The 17,085-nt window shown below is 38.4% G+C and overlaps 1 protein-coding gene across 2 annotated transcripts in view; it reads right to left on the reverse strand.

Moving 5' to 3' along the window:
• Positions 1-17,085, reverse strand: part of LOC101966455 (uricase) — a 31,238-nt gene that overhangs the window by 11,927 nt on the left and 2,226 nt on the right. For both annotated transcript variants that reach the window (XM_021732240.3, XM_078026608.1), the window contains 3 exons: positions 6,491-6,709; positions 4,661-4,777; positions 4,484-4,562 (listed from right to left, as the gene is read on the reverse strand). In XM_021732240.3, the coding sequence (XP_021587915.2) occupies positions 4,484-4,562; positions 4,661-4,777; positions 6,491-6,709 (415 nt within the window). The remainder of the gene's footprint in view (positions 1-4,483; positions 4,563-4,660; positions 4,778-6,490; positions 6,710-17,085) is intronic.

Consider the following 17,085-nt stretch of genomic DNA (forward strand, 5'->3'; position numbering starts at 1 on the left):
AAGACAATACTCAGGTTTGTAACAGCAGCCTTCACAATTGGAGTTGATGTGTGTGTGTGTGTGTTTAAGATGATGATTATTTTCTTCTGTTAAACCCACACAACAGCATTTCTTATGACAATGCTTATAATATTGACTCATGGTCACAATTCCCGCAGTTTTAGCTCTTAGATAATAAGCAAATTAAGAATTAAACTTGGCTATCAAAAAAATACATCCCTACTCTCCAAAGAGGGACGTGTACAAACATTTTCCTTGTATCACAACCCGGAAGACACACACACATTCACATACTTGTGCACACATGTACCTGTGTACACTTAGGACAAAAGATGCCTCCTCCATACCCTGATCCCTGCCAGCCCTACATGACCTCAGATGAGGGCCAGGCTCTAGGTGATTCAATCTGGAGCCTTTGGGAACAAGGCTATAGTGACCCCGGTCCCCAGAAACTCTATAGCTTTCTGCAGGAAGAAAAGATTTAACCTGATTGCCCTGGTTAGGTTTTCCATTCTACAGTAGCCAAGTTATTAGAATTCAGGGAGATAATAATTCTAAGTAATTCTGGGGGAAAAAAAGCTTTTTTTGTTTTTTTAATGGTCAACAGATCATTGGCCAGTTCACTTCAACTTTTTTTGTAAAAGTCACCAATGATGTCTATTTGTTAATAGCAGAGTTTCTTAGTTTGTTTGGGTCTTCTTTTAACTTCTTAACTTTCAAACTTCTTAACCCTCCTGTGGCAGAGACATAATTGTTTCCTCTTCTTCCTGGGCACAATAGACTGCATTTTGCTGCCTCTCTTGCAATCAGAGTGATTATGTGACCTTGACCCTCCCCAGTAAAAGTGCTCTGTGCCACTGTGTCATTTCCGGCCTGGTGCTGATGTTGGAGAGGTTTTTCCCCTTCCTTTTTCTCCTCCAACATCTCTCCCTCTCCTAGTTGCCTGGCAAAGGAATCAACTTCCAAGTAACCCCCAAAAGAAAAGACTAAAAATATAAAGTTGTCCTTAGCCTGGATTTCTGAATAACTTCATGGAGCAGAGCTCCCGCAAACGAACACTGAATTTGACTTATATAAAAAGAAGCTTCTTGTGATGACCTATTAAATACAGACCAATATGTTATGCCTTCTGTCCCTGATTTCTTGAATTATATATTTTTTCTTCTGCTTTCATGACATCATTGCCCCATACCTCCTCTCTGACCATTCTCCTGTCTCACTCTTTGAATGGCCCATCCGTCACCTAAGGAATTTCCGCCAGGCCCTCTTCTTTCCTCTTCTCACCTAATGTGCTTTTCTGGAAAAGTCTCTTTTCCTAAGTTTGATCTATCAGTGTGCTGATGGTCCCCAAATATTTCTCTACCCCATACTCTGAAACTCACCACCCTCCCCCATAAACATCCTCCTTGTCTATATCATTAGTTGATTCCTCAGCCCTCCCCCTTTGGGGGCTTCTTTATTTCCTCCTTCCCTCCAACCTCCCAGCCCTACCCAAACACTGAGACCCACTGGTTACCACTGCACACGTCTTCACACGATGCCCACAGCAACCTCTGAATCTTTCCGTCTCTACTTCTACTGCCTTCGTTCAGTCCCCATCACATCTTCATCTCTCCAAATGTCTCACTGCTGCCTCCTTCTCCAGCAGCCTTGTTCACCAGAACTTGGTCAGAGTTACTGAACAAAAGCGCAGACATGCACGCACCCTCACTCACTCATCTGACCCTTAAAGATTCCTGTGGTTCTCCGTTGTCATACTAAGCAATAATTATGGCTACTATCTAAGCAGAGCTTCCTGTGTGCCAGGCACTGTACTAAGTGCTCTAATAAAATTAATAAAATTAATTTAATACTTGTCTCATTCATTTCTCTGGGCAATTAGAGATTAGCCACTGGCATCCACATGTTGCAAATAAAAACTCACTTAAATTGTATAGCTCACTTGTTCCTGACCACAAAATTAGAGCTCAAAGAATTCATCCTGCCCCCAAGATCTCTGGGCTTAACCACTGTGGGGGGAAAATGCCCTGGACTTACACCAGAGTCCAATCTGGGCCAACTTCTTCATCCTCATCTCCACCTCTTCCAATCTAGGAACCAGACCCACTGAACCTGTTCCTGGTCCTCAAATGTTTTGTCTTTTCAACAATCAAATATTTGCCTAACACCCTACTCTGCCTGAGGCTGGTGCTCAAAACATTTCAATTTTCTTCTTCTATTCCTTTGTGAATCCTACCTGTATATATGCCATTTCTTCTCCCTATATGCCCCTTTCTCCATGCCCAGCATGTTCTGAATTATTTTTCAAAAGTCATTTGGAATATTTCCTCTCCCTTGTCAGACTTCCCGGCTTTCCGGGGCAGAGTTATTTTCTTGTGCTTTTTGTTCCCTTATCATTCCTTCAATCCCTAGGTTGTGGTGTTTAGTCCCTCATATTGCAGTGAATCTGTTCATAGATCTGGCTCCCTTCATCTCCTGTAAACTTACAAGGGTCAGGAAGAGCATCAGCAATGCTCATCTCTTTATCTACAGTCCCTTGTGTATGTAATATGTGTCTAAAATCTAATGGCTGAATGAATGATATAGGAATGAATGACATAAACTCTTTACATAAACATTTCATAAATTTTTTAAATTTTTTAATCAGCTTTCCTGAAGTCTAATTCTATCCCCTGCTGTTATTTTATATAACTGAAAAGGAAATGAGGACTGTGCTCAGTGTCCTGAACGTCTTTGAAAACCAGTTGAGAGATACATTGATCCATAAAGTAGCCACCAGCCACATGTGGCTATTAAGCACTTGAAATATGATGAGTATGAGTTAAGATGTGCTATAAATATAAAATATACACAGGATTTCAAAGACTTAATTGTTTTGTTTTGTTTTTGAGACTGGGTCTTAGCTAAGTTGCTTAGCGCCTCACTAACTAGCTGAGGCTAGCTTTGAACTTGTGATTTTCCTACCTCAGCCTCCTAAACCACTGAGATAACACTTAATATTTTTTTAAAGAATGTAAAAAATTTCATTTGTTATTTTTACATTTATTGCAGAAAGATATCTTTGATATTTTGGGTCAAATGAAACATATCAAATTTAATTTTTCTCATTTTTTTTTGTTTCTCTAGTGTGATTACTAGAAAAATTTTAAATTATGTATGTTATTTGAAGTCTATTTCAGTTAGACAGAGCTGGTTCACAGTTTCTGTTTTATGAGGGTAGTCACTGCGGTTTGGGTAGGAAAACACTGGCCTAACAGTCAAGAAAAGTTTCTTCTCTCTCCTCCTAAGGCAAGAAAGAAGGAAGGAAAGAAGGAAGATAAAGAGGAAGAAAAAGAGGAGGAGTAGAAGGTAGGAGGAACAGAAGTTATTTCCATTTTAACCCAAAACACAGAGTTATATGATGCAACTTCACATTTAGAGGATAAAAAACATTTCTTTCAACTTAATACAGCTGTTCAATCTTTCATGTAACCACAACTAAACACTGAGAAGGCCCTACCTATATCTAGACTCTGAATTGTGTTAAAAATATTAAATGATAGCTAGTATACCAGAACTTTCTAAAAGGGGTATTATCCAACACAACTCAGAATGGAAAGAGACCTTTCATTTTATTGACCTTATAGTATTTCAGACATCTCTCAGATGCCATCTCAAATTCATACTGAAGATGGCTAGAGAAGAATGATAAAGAGACATAGATAAAAAGGAAAGAGAATTTCAGAAAAATGTTCAGAGCCTATGCTATGAATTTATGATGATCATTGAAGCTTACTTTTTAAATTGGGATAGAGATATTTCTTCCACCTTTGGCTCCATGGTTTTAGAAGTCGTCTTGTCTAAATCATAGTGGATTATTTAACTCTGCTCTGACATCCTCAAAAAATTAGTGGAATATGGATTTGGGGATTTTAATATTTGCTCCACTTAATTATCAGTACTCATTAGGTCTGTATTGTAATAATGTTCTACCATTAATTTATAAATTTCTCGGTAACTAGAATTATATAATGGTTATTGTTTTTTAAATAAGATTCATTATTATCAACAGTCTATTATACAAATAAAGTGTCAAGAAAACTTAACAGTTATTTAGCAATTATTTCCTATAGAAATTACTGTAATTATAGCATGATATGGTTCAAAAAAATATTGATGAGAAAATTCAGAGATTTGGGTTTTTGTCAGTTTGGGCCTCCTCCCCCACCACCTCACCTCAAAATTGGATAACAAAAATCATCTGTCTCACTCAACCTCCAGATTGTGTTACAAAATTAATTGTTCCACTTTTATATTTTCAAGCAAAAGTAGATAATTCTTTAATGTAATCCAAAGTCACAATGTTCATTCCCATTTCAGATTTAAAATCCTTAAATGTTCTCTACAGCTTTTATACATGTTAATAAACAGAATTGTTTAGACGACAAAAAAAAACATGCTATTGCCTTCACAGAATTAAAACAAAAAAAAAATGGTTTCTTACCGTTCCTCATCTGTTCAACCTCACAGAAGTGTGTTCCAGTGGGAGTGTGAATAAATGCATGAATATGTTTAACTCCATTCTGAAAATTAGGGAAAATTTTGGTTTCAATAAAATTTTAGCATATATAACAAAGCCAGTCTCTTTAATTAAATCAGGACCATAAATGACTGAGATAACCTTTTCAAAACGTTTCCAAGGGATCTCTTCCACGTAGACATGAGCTCGGAGGACATGGTTAAAAGAAGAAAGGAAATGCTCACAGATATTCAAAGCAAAGTTTTCTATGGTTTTGATCTGTAAAAACAAACAAAATGCTAGTGATCACAAATACTTTCCCCATTTAAAAATATTTTTAAAAAATACTCATTGAGCTCTATCCTGGTCAGTTGCTTTATAGAATAAAAGAAAAAGAATTAGAAAGACAAACTGATCCCTATACCAAGTTCTCATTGGAGCTCCCAAGTGTTCATAGATTACCATCCCCAGCTGAGAGTCCCAGCCTGTTTTTTAAAGAAACCTGTCTTTCAGGAGAGGATATAGCAGTGGATGAGCAAAAAGGTACTTGTCATTCAGATTTTTCTCATAGTAAACTCAATTATCACCTACACCAATCACAGTACCCTCCATAACACTGCAACTGGGTCTGCTGGTTCCCCATGGAAAAATATCAATGAAGAAATATCTCACCTGCCTTGCCTTGAAAATGGGTCTTCTGTTGCCCTCCCAGAAATCTGTTCACCTTGTTCTCACAAATTCTCTATATTAATCTCCAAACAATATTTTAAAGTGCTAGCATGGTCTGTGAATTACTAATAGCTTTATATATAATTAAGGTTGTCTATTTGAAGGTTTCCCCAACATAATTATGTTTTGTATTTGTCCCAGCATAATTATTAATAGCATCTCATTTCACATTCAAAAGTATCTTGGTTTAGATAAGGAATTATATGGCCACTCCATCTCTAATGAATAAACTTAAATTGCTTTAACATTCAGGTCCATTCCTTCACTTTTCCCCAGAATAGAAAATACAGGAAACTCTGGTAGCTGGCCCTTTTCCATATCAGAATATAGGCCTATATTCAAAAAAATTTTTAAGAGCAATTTCTTTTTCCATAGCCTTTTCCTTTTGCTGGGCCAATGTGATTTGCAAGAGAAAGGTTCAGAGTGGAAATAGGCCTTATAGCAATTATATTGCAATTAGAATGTTCATTTAATGTGTTATAGATATAGATTTCATGCAAAAAAATAAACTTTGAGTCTATATTTCTTGCCTTTTAGAATTCTTGGCAAATAAATACTTATTTAGAATTGCCCACCATCACAGCTCCATTCACATTTGAAGAAATTGGAGATGGAAATATTAAAGTATCATGTTCTATCAGATCTAGGTCACTCTTGAAGAGTACAATTAACCACCACTTATGGAAAGTAAGTGGTAAGGGAATAAGCTAGGAAGGCATTAAAATCTGGAAAGTAGATTTCAACAATAAAAAAGAAATGTATCTCATTCTCAAGATGTTCTTCCGGGTAACAAGAAGAGAAATGTTACCTTCTACTATAAATTCACATTATTCTAAAAGAAACAATAAATGATAGGGCTCAAAGAGAGAGATGACAAAGTGTGTTAAATTGCATTCTAAAATCCTCCCAGGATTCTGATTTCCCTGTAATTAGCAATAACATGTTGATTTGTTCTATAAGATTATTAGTCTAAAAGACTGAAGAAGAGAGAATAAAGAGGAGAGGAAGGAAGGAAGGAAGGAAGGCAGGAAGGAAGGAAGGAAGGAAGGAAGGAAGAAAAAGGGAGAAAGAAAAAGCAAATATAAGTGGTTTTTTTTTTTGCAAGACTGAGAATCTTGTGGTAGAAAGGAAAATCTTAAAAAATGGCTTAAATGTCAAAAAATAGGTGAAAAAGTAATGAAAACTTTAAAAATCAAGCAACACCCCCAAGCTATCTCACAGTGAATTCTACATTACATTGGCAGCACCTATGAAGATGCCTACCCCTTTGAACTTTGCCATGACATGAACTGTGTTCTTGATGGTGTCTGTAGGAATGATGTCTGAATTGTCTCCATACAGGTAATCCTTTTTGGAACTCAGAGTAAGTTGCACTGAAGTCACCACCTCTTTAATGCTGTGATATTTTCCATCTCGTTGAATGTGGAGAACTTTTACCATATCCTTCCCATAGCCCGTTCGCACAAACTCCACTTCATCGTTCTGTAATGAAAACATAATCATCTTATTGAAGAAGGCTAAATGAAAACAAAAAGTCAACTGAAATTTCTTTAAGCTTTAATTTTTAAAAAATTGTTCTAAATAGTTATTCATGACAGTAGAATGCATTTTGATACATCATACATAAATGGAGCATACATTCACATTCTTCTGATTGTACATGATGTAGAATTACATTGGTTGTCTATGCACATATGATCATAATGTCCAATTCATTCTATTATCCTTCCTACTCCCACACCCCCTTTCTCCCTTCACTCCTCTCTGCTGAATCCAAAGTACCTCTATTCTTCCCTCTCCCACCCCACTTATTGTAAATTAGCATCCGCATATTGGAGAAAACATTCAGCCTTCGGTTCTTTGAGATTGGCTTATTTCACTTAGCATGACATTCTCCAGCTCTATCCATTTATCAGCAAATGCCATAATTTCATTCTTCTTTAAGGCTTAGTAATATTCCATTGTGTATATATACCACATTTTCTTTATCTCTTCATCTGAAGGGCACCTAAGTTGGTTCCGTAGTTTAGCTATGGTAAATTGAGCTGCTATAAATACTGATGTGGCCGTATCACTGTAGTATGCTGATTTTAAGTCCTTTGGGTATAAATTGAGGAGTGGGATAGCCAAGTTTAACTTGTTTCCATTCTAAGTTTTCTGAAGAATCTCCATAAAGTTAAGCTTTAATTTTATCATTCAATTATAAAAGATCCAGAGTAGTTATGAAAGCAATATCACATCCTATCTTTGAGGAAGAATGGGAACTTATATAGAAAAAAATCCCAAAAGAAAGTGAAATATATCAGATTACCCTGAAGACAGACAGGAAGATGACCTTCCTAGTGATAATGATAAGTAGGAAAAAAAAAGAAACTTCTGAGTCAAAACTATGCTAATTTTCTCTGTATAGGTAATTCCTACTAATCTAATCCTTTTAACAGATCTGTGCACTAATACTTTTGGTTTACAAAGGGAGAAACTGAGGTTCAAAGAGATTTAACATCTTCCTCTAGTTCATAGTAGTAAAAGACAGTTAGGATTCACACTCAAGTTTGTTGACTCCAAATTATAAAGTGACCACATTGTAAATTGCCTTCTGTCTCTAAAATTTCTTGGCTGTGTTAACTGGAAATAATCCTGGGCCCTTTTATATAGAAAGTGATATTCTGGAGAAAATGCCCTGTGATCAATAGAAACAATTTGAAAATTGCCTTTTCCATTTGCTGCCAGGAAGGAGAAGAGTAATTGGTGACAGGGTCCAGATTACCTTCAGGAGCGCAGAGCCAGAGCCACCTGGCTGCAGAGAGAACTACGCTTTTAGCAAAGAGACGTAATAAAAGCCTGGTGATTCATTAGGACGCTAGTCTGAAGCTGGAGCTTTAGCTAATGAACACGTTCATCTCCATTGGCAGAATCCACAAGACTTGTCCCTGGCTTTACTGGTGTTTGAAAGGAGGGGAGAGAGAGAGAGAGAGAGAGAGAGAGAGAGAGAGAGAGAGAGAGAGAGAGAGAGAGAGAAACCTATTTCATTTAGCATGGAAATTGAACATTAAAATGGTAATGAGAGTGACAGAAATGAATATAAACAGAAAACAGCACACAGTGGGAGTCTGGGTAGGAAGACAAGGAACCTCACTGAAATAGCACAGTTAAGATGCTCAGATACACAATGGGTCACCTAAAAAAATTGTTTTTCTTAAAAAATTATGGGTTTCTCTGAGGGGAAAAGAAATTATTGCTATTCCCTTAATCAAACTGTGGCATGAAAGGCTGTTTCAAATTCTGGGGATGGAACTGGATGAAGCAGGCTCTTGTGAGTCTTATAACACACTGGCAGTGGAGGTGAGGTGGCTGGATTTGGTCCTTCCCAGCCAGGAAATTGAAGGGAAACTCTTGGAAAGGCCCCTCCAAGGCCTCAAATCCAACCTTCAGGAAAGTTGCAATCAAGAAAAGGGTAGATAAGGAACCTGACAGCATATCTGAGAGATTGTAATAAGAATTTTAATACCGACAGGGAAGGAGAAACTCTTGTGTAAGTATAATAGCTTTGGTAACAGACCAGTTCCAAATTCTGCTCACCACTTATAGCTTGGTGGCTTGTGACAAGTGATTTAATGTCTCTGAGCCTTCGTGTTCCCATTTGCATCAATGAAGATAACCACCTCTACCTGTAGGCTGCTGGTGAATAAGGGTCTGACTCTGTTCTGAGCAGCAACCTTGACCATGACAGTCCCGCCTGTGGAAGCCACAGCAGCCAAGGCACATTGATCAGGGGCACCAATTTGAGGGGAGGAAAGCACAGCTGGCAGCAGTAGGAGGAAGACTCTGTCAAGTCTTGAGCCAGAAGGTGTTCTACCTGGGGGAAAAGGCACTTGGCTGCTTGGAGCCCCTAAGTGGCATGAACTGGGGTCCAGAGTCAAAGATCTCTGAAATCAGTATTGTCTCCGACATTCAGCAGGACTCAGCACAATGTAGTCTTCAGTCCCATCCCCTGCAGTGAATATCCAAGCGCTGTGGTAGACAAGCTTGTTAAGTGGTATCTATGTGACGCAGAGAGATTACATGACAGCCACCCTTCAGATCCACACCTCTCCAGCTTCCTACCTGTTCACACCCTGCTTCAGACTCTACTTCAGCAATCCTGTGCTAATTGTGCTGCCCAGGGTGGGCAAGCTTCCTCTGCCTGTTGGCCTTTGAATTTGCTATTCCCTTTTTCTAGAACATTCTTTCTTTTTCTTGCTACCCAACCACCAACCTCTTCGCCTGCCTCATTTCTTCTGGTTGAACTTCAGATGTCAGATAACACTTCCTCCAGGTATTCTGCCCCAGTCCTTCAAGTCTGGAGTAGGTAACCTCTTTTTATGTGCTCTCAAAATACTTGTTATTTGCCTTAGAATCTTTGTCAAATTGTACTGCAATTGCCTTTTCATATGCCTGATTCATTCCAAAACAGTAAACTATGAAAGCAGGAACAAGTTCTTTCTCGGTCACCATGGCAACCCCAACACTCAGCACAGTGCCTGGAACATAAATAGGTGCTTGATAAATGTGTCATGAATGAATGGATGTTGCCGCTAACCACCTCCGCTGCTTGTGTGATGACACAGAATAGTCAACGAAAATACACAAAAGATTTCAATACAGGAAGAGCTGCTTCAGCCAGGACCCCATCAGGAACTTCCTCTTCCTGAGAAAGGGGAGATAGGAACTGTGCCTTCTGATTCCTGCAGCCTGAACAGAGAGCAGAGACCCAGGAAGGACAGAAATAAGTGCACAGGGAGTCCATGAAGCAAAGTGTTCCCATTGCTGAGTGCAAGGCAGCTATCCCAGGCCAGAGATCGTTTGAGATCAGGGAGAGGTCAGCACTTCTTAGCAAGATCCTGGATGAAGCTAAGAAAAACTGGGACCAGAGCAAAGCTTGAGTAAGCAAGTTTTACTGAGCAGTGAGTCAAAATAAAATGGACCTAAACATCTGAGCCTGGAGCAGGATGGAACAAGTCCAGGATGGAACACCCCAAAAGTCTCTCAGCAAGATTTGACAATAGATCATGGCTTGGACAAGCACGAGGCTGAGAGGGTGGGCTTTGGGCTTTGAAGTCAGGAAGCCCACATGGAATCCTTGTTCTGACACCTATTAACTCTGAATAGAAGCAAATTTCTCCATCTATAAAAAGGGAGTAATACTGGTGTCCAACTCTTGGGATTGAAGTGAGGAGTACAGGAGAAAAACATAAAGCTTTAGGGGAAAAAAAGATAAGTGCTCAATAAATTTTATAATTATCACTGATAAATAATAATTATATGTCCAATTTTACATTAAAGGATCTTTCTAGTTACTTGTAGAGATAAGTAGAGTATATGCCAAACCAAACCAAAGCTGGGGTAGGTAAAATCAAATGGCTGCTACTTCTACCTGTCTACACTCAGGTAGTAATGGCCTTATTTAAAGTTTCATGATCACTGATACTCATACCTTTGGTTGTCCTTCCTCAGCCCTCAGTGTGTGGTTTGAGGAAATCAACTTACAAAATGAAATTCAAGGGCTGGTGGGTAGCTCGGCGCTAGAGCTCTTGCCTAGCATGCATAAGGTCCTGGGTTCAATCTCAGGAGAAAAAAAAAAAAAGGAAACTCAATTTCCTAGAGTAATGCTCTGCACAAAATGTCTGCAGGAATAAATCTTTTATCTGTCTCTACACAAGAAGAATCTCCTCTCCTACACATATCTTAAAATATAAAGGGATAGAGAATTATACTTGTCTACAAAGTAATGGTGGAGGGACCTCAAGGATTTGAAATGACACCAATTTTCATTTCTGCAATGAGATCATTTAGCATTTCTTTGTGGGGAGTCGCTCCGAATGACCACGCTTTCTTGTCCTGAAGCACCGGGCTCTGACCAATCACTAGATTTCGTGGTGACTTGGGTATTGTCCCAGCTCGGATACCCCTAAGGTCGGAGGAGCAGTCACAGGACCCAAAGAAGAAGGTATTTCTATGTCTCTGTGTGATTATTTCGTGCCAGCCCAGTACACCTGGAATGACCCGGGATGTTTGTCATGGGACACGACATTTGCTTATCTCTAAGCCATGTTTACAATGATGAGATTGTCATGACAGGTCAAGGGGTTTTTAGCCTGGGGTCTGTTAATTTCCAGAAGGCCCAGAAGATGAATTTGAGGTGGAAGTATGTCCTCTATGAAGTTGTCACTAAAACTATGCATTTGCAGGGCACAGGGTGGATTTTTCTGGGGAATGCACGTGTATATTTCATTAGGTTCCAAAGGAGTTCATGACTCATAAAAGTTTAAGAAACATTGCTCTGTGTAAGGTGGGTCCAAGTTATGGGAACACTTTGGTCAACTTGCCATCCTCCAACTGGCCATGAGATAGCACAAAGGAGGTGACTTGAACATTCTTGGTGTACAGCCTCCTGGATGCAGTGAAGCAGTATTGTAAGAAGAGAGTAAAAGAGTATGTGAGCCCTGGTGTGTGTCAGCTGACCTGCATCGCCCGTTAGCTATGTGGTCCTGTGAAAATTATTTAATCCTTTGATTCCTTCCCTTTTTGATCTGAAAAATAGGATAATGAGGTACCTATTACCAATAGTTGTGAGGTTGAAAGTAAGTACTTAGAACAGTGACTAGCATTTAGTAAGTGTCACTAAATGTCAGCTATCATCATTATCTGGCCTGCCAATTTGACAAGAAGTAGTGGCTGGAACATTTTGATATCAATTCCATCACTAAATTTAGGGAGACGGCCTTCTTTCTTTTGATCAACAGGACTGACAATATCATACCACACAGGTGCATGTTGCTTTGTTATAGTGGTATGATACGGACAAAACCAGTCCCTGACAATATAAATCATATTTTGAATTATATTACAGTGCACAACTATAATTTCAATTACTCAGGAGGCTGAGGCAGGAAGATTTCAAATTTGAAGCCAAACTGGGCAATTTATTTTGAGACCCTATCTCAAAATAAAAATAAAAAGGACGGGGGATAAAGCTCAGTGGTAGGGCATCCCTGGGTTCAATGCCCAGTACAGGGGAGAAAAAAATCATATTTTGAATGAATCCCACTTGTTTATACACACTGAGGGCAAATATTTATCTAGAGCTGGTGCTCTTCTCTCCTGTGCACCATGCTTTCTAGCCTTTTAGCATTTATCCAGGCTTCCTTTTAACACTAATGTTCACACACTCATACTTACATGTAACAGATTCCCAAATGAATTTCCTCATTCTCTAGTTGAGAACCAAGACAGGAAGAAGTATGTTTCCCTGGCCATTCAGCTGGGATTTGACTTCAAGTCTGAGATTTTAACCACCCATCAGTACCACTGCCTGAAAGGTGCTCTCTCCAGGCCTTGTAGCTCATCTCACATTGAACTCTTCTGTAAAGCATGTCTCTTGTCTTTTTCCTTACAGTGCACTGTGGTGAACAGGCACTAGCTATCGAGGTCAGTTTCTTCCTCTATTATCTATGTGCGTGTCTTAGTATTGCCAATGCAATGATCTGAAAGCACCATCAAGTCACTTGACAGCGCTTTGTAAATTGTCACAGACTATTTAACCAAGGAACAAGCTCCCTCAGTTTGCACAGTATTTCAGAAAATTTAAGTCATTTTTATTTTAGTAGAGAAAACATTTTTATTCCAGTATTAAGTCACTCCATGAATCCTGCTTTAGGTTCATATTTTCAAGTTACAGGATGAAGTGGAGGGTGGAAGGAGACCAACCTACACTAGTCTATATTTACCCTATAAGAACTCTTACAGAGAGAAGAAACAAGATCTGCTTATGTCACTTGTGTGTTTAAATTAGTCTAAAAGAATAAAGACCCTTGTGAAACCACCCATGAGCCTTTCTATATAACTTAATATTTTGTCAGAAGTAGTGATATTATGACACAATTTCCAACTATTTTAACCTCTTATACAAACTCATTTATTTTTTGCAAAGAATTCTTTCATTTTAGTGGCTTCTCTTAGCTATGGTGTTATGTTTTTGATTCCAGTATGCCATGTTCCAACCATTGAATTTCTCTGTTCTGCTGGCAGAGGAAAATACTTCAGTTAAGGTTGTTGTTAATTTTAGCTCTTTCCAATACTTTTTGAGTGAGAGAGAGAGAGAGAGAGAGAGAGAATTTTTTAATATTTATTTTTCAGTTTTCAGTGGACACAACATCTTTATTTTATTTTTATGTGGTGCTGAGGATCGAACCCAGCACCCCGCGCATACCAGGCTGAGCGCATTACCGCTTGAGCCACATCCCCAGCCCCTCTTTCCAATATTTAAAAATAAATTTTGTTCTGTTGTGTGTGTGTATTCATCAAGCATGTGTTCATATAAGTAGATTTTAATTAGAGGGAAAGTATTGGAAAAATATTAGTCCAGATAAGGAGAAACAGTCATAAATTTAAATTTTAAAGTGACTAGAATCTTCTCTCAAATCTTAGAAGAGTCTCTGTAAGGATCATCTCTATCCTCCATAATAGAGAGAGATACAAAAATGTTAGTTATTTTGGACCCATCACACATGTATAAATATCACAATTCAGTTGCAATGTGCTAGAATAGGAGGAAGAATTGTGCATGGAGATGGCCTCTTTATCTTTGGAATGTGCTGGAGAGGTTCTTCCAATTCTCTGCCTGGGTTTCTTCTTTGCTTAACTGTGTTCTTGGGCATTTGTGAACAAAAAGACTTCAGAGAAACATGCTGAACTAATATGAGAAAAAGGAGTATTTGTTGCAATCTTAATATCAGTTTGGTGGATCTTAATTGCATAATAATGTTAAGGAAAATAACAGTGAGTAATAATCTTAGAGGCAGCTGGTATTTTTATTTTAATTTTTTGGCTGCCTGGAATCTACTAAATGTTAGATGGGAAAATGTTGATATCCAATAAAAAAAAATGACATGTCGCTTTAACCTGTAGAATGATTTATTGTTATTGGGAGGAAAGTGTATTATGTTTAAAATGCAACTCTGAAGGGATTTGTCAAGTAGATGTTTCAAGAGCAGTATAATAATGTATCTGCATAATTATGGTAGAAAGGATAACCTATTACCTAAAAAAAGACTCCAATTAGATACCCAGTTGTGTTAATTCTTCTAACTATTGCTAAGGAAGTGAAACTCATCACCAAATTCCAAGAGAGATGCTAATTCTCCTGCCAGCGTCTCCACTGAACCAACAGGTTTAGGGCAGGGACCCTGAAGAGGCCCCCAGAAGCTTCTAGAAGAAGGGCAGGAAACTCCAACTCAAGGAATTGATGAAGACTTCCAGAAATGTGTTTAGAAGACAATTTTACTGAAAGGCCTATATTGAAAGATGTTTATTTCTAAATGTACAGTCCTGAAATTAAAAATAACAGCAGCAACCATATATTGAGGATTTGATATATGTAAGAAAATGTGCACATATTATTTCCTCTAATCCTTTATGAGAGCCCTGTGAAGTCAGTATTATTATCCAAGCTTGACAAAGGAAGACACTAGGGCTAGGTAACATCCCAGGTCACAAAGATACTAGGTAATAGACGCTGGAGGAGAGCCCAGTCCCGGACTGGGCCTCCAAGTGACATGTTCTTTCCCCGTGGAACACATTCCCTACACCCACTTTGATCTGCTTGATGAATGCTGCTAGAATCACACTCATTAAAGAGAAAAAGAAAATATGCTGATCCCAACAGAAGGAGAGAATTAATCATTCTACCAGATACTTGCATTTATATACCATTTTTCCCATTTAATCTCCCACCCACTGGAACCTACATTGTTTTATCTATTCCTCACAACAACTCTGTGAGTTGGTAAAAAAAAAAAAAAAAAAATCCCTGTTTTAAAATAAAGCAGTGCAGAGATGTTAAATGAGTTGCCCAGTGTCACACAGGGACACAGGGACAGGCAGACTGGCATAGCAGAGAGTGCTATAGACTAAAATAAACACTATCATAGGCAGAAACTCATCAACACAAGACATGCCCCTGCCCAAATCATCCCATTTGCTAGCACTATAGTCATGTTTGTGTGATTGCAAGGGAGGCTGAGCTCAGGTGGATTCTGTGTTTATGTGAGTTGTGTTTGTGCTGTCAGCAGGAGGAAAATGGAGGGATTCAGCCCTCTGGGATGAAAGTACAGCTTCAAGCCTTTGTTAACAGAATCTTCTCCCAAATCTTAGAAGAGTCTCTGTAAGGAAAATGTCTAGCCTCCATAATAGAGAGAGATACAAAAATGTTAGTTATTTTGGACCCATCACATATGTATAAATATCACAATTTATACATATGTGAATAAATAAATAAATTCAGCAGCCTGACTCCTAACTCCTGGTTGAGTTGAATAACTGACTTTCATTTGGAAAAAAAAAAAAACACTGAAATTTATTTGATTTATTTGAGGTTATTTAAAACTTTTTTAAATCTATCTGCAAGGAAAAGGAAATTACTTTGTCATGGAAGAGACAGAAACAAAGTGGGAAGGAACCAGCATTCAGTGCCACCAGTTATATGCCAGGCAGGAGCATTTCATTGAGCCTGTGGGCTCTCTATGAAGGTAGAAAACAGGAGGTCCATCTTCAGCAAAGGAAGTTGAAGCTCAGTGCAGTTAGAAATCACATACATGGCTGCCTGGTCCTCACAGCTACCTCCCTGATTTATAAACAGCAGAATTAAATTATTTATAATGGGTTTTGCCTACTACATATCTGTATTTGTTTATTTCTGTGATCCCATTTAATTCATTCTAAATTCCACATCTCTCCAGATAGAAGTCTCTGAAACCTTTCTCATCCAATACCTCATGTAAGAGGCACTGTGGTAGGTCTGGAGATGCAAGAGCAGGCGAGGCAGACACCAGGCTGCCCTCATTGAGCTTACACACTAGACCAGCCAGTGAAGAACAGGTAGTTAATATTTTAGCCCTCTTAGACTGTAGGGCCTCTGTTTCAACAATTGAGCTCTGTCATTATAACCTAAAGGTAGCTATATATAACACATAACTGAGCGGGTGTGGCCATGTTCCAATGAAACTTTATTTTAAAAGTAAGCTGTGGCTCACAAGAGTGTTCTGACCACTACTATCTAAAGGAAGATGCAGGGGGAAAAAACACAAAACTAACTAGTAACACATTTTGTTAGTTATTCTAATTGAGAGAGTACAATGAGCTTTGGGGATATACTGCAAGGACACCTAACTCGGATTGGGGGAGATCAAGATGGCTTCCAGGAAGAATGGGCATTCTCAGGGCAACCAAGAGCAGGCTAGTGATGGACCAAATACAATTTTTCAGTCATCAGTCCCTCTTCTTAGTTTTAGTTGTGTTCTTTAAATTACATTTCTCATGGACTATTCCTTTTTCTACACTTTCTTATCTCTATTTATCAAAATAATTTAAGTCCTCCCCACTTCCTCCTAACATAAGTACATCAACTTTTTCCTTCAGTATGTTACATTGCAGATTTCACTTGGTCCACCAACAGACTTGTGAAAGTCTTGCAAAAGAAAACTGAACTTAAACAGATAAATTTTATGATATGTTCATCATACTTCAAAAGCCAAAATAAACAAACAAGTGAATGAATAAATAAATCCAGCAGCCTGACTCCTAACTCCCGGAAGTCCTCACAGGATGATTGTACTTTGATGAAGACAGCATAGACTAGGAACTGAAAAAAACCCAACTTTATCTTAATCTAAAAAAAAAAAAAAAAAAAACTTTCACAGATAAAGTTTCAAGGAACATGAATTTACAGCCCCAAGTCAAAAGTACATACAACAGTAAAGTATTGTGAGAAAGAGTTGCAGAAGTAACAACAAAATCTGACCTGCAAACACTTCAGATATTGG

Source organism: Ictidomys tridecemlineatus, chromosome 11 (assembly GCF_052094955.1).
Source record: "Ictidomys tridecemlineatus isolate mIctTri1 chromosome 11, mIctTri1.hap1, whole genome shotgun sequence".
In the NCBI taxonomy this organism is placed as follows: domain Eukaryota; kingdom Metazoa; phylum Chordata; class Mammalia; order Rodentia; family Sciuridae; genus Ictidomys; species Ictidomys tridecemlineatus.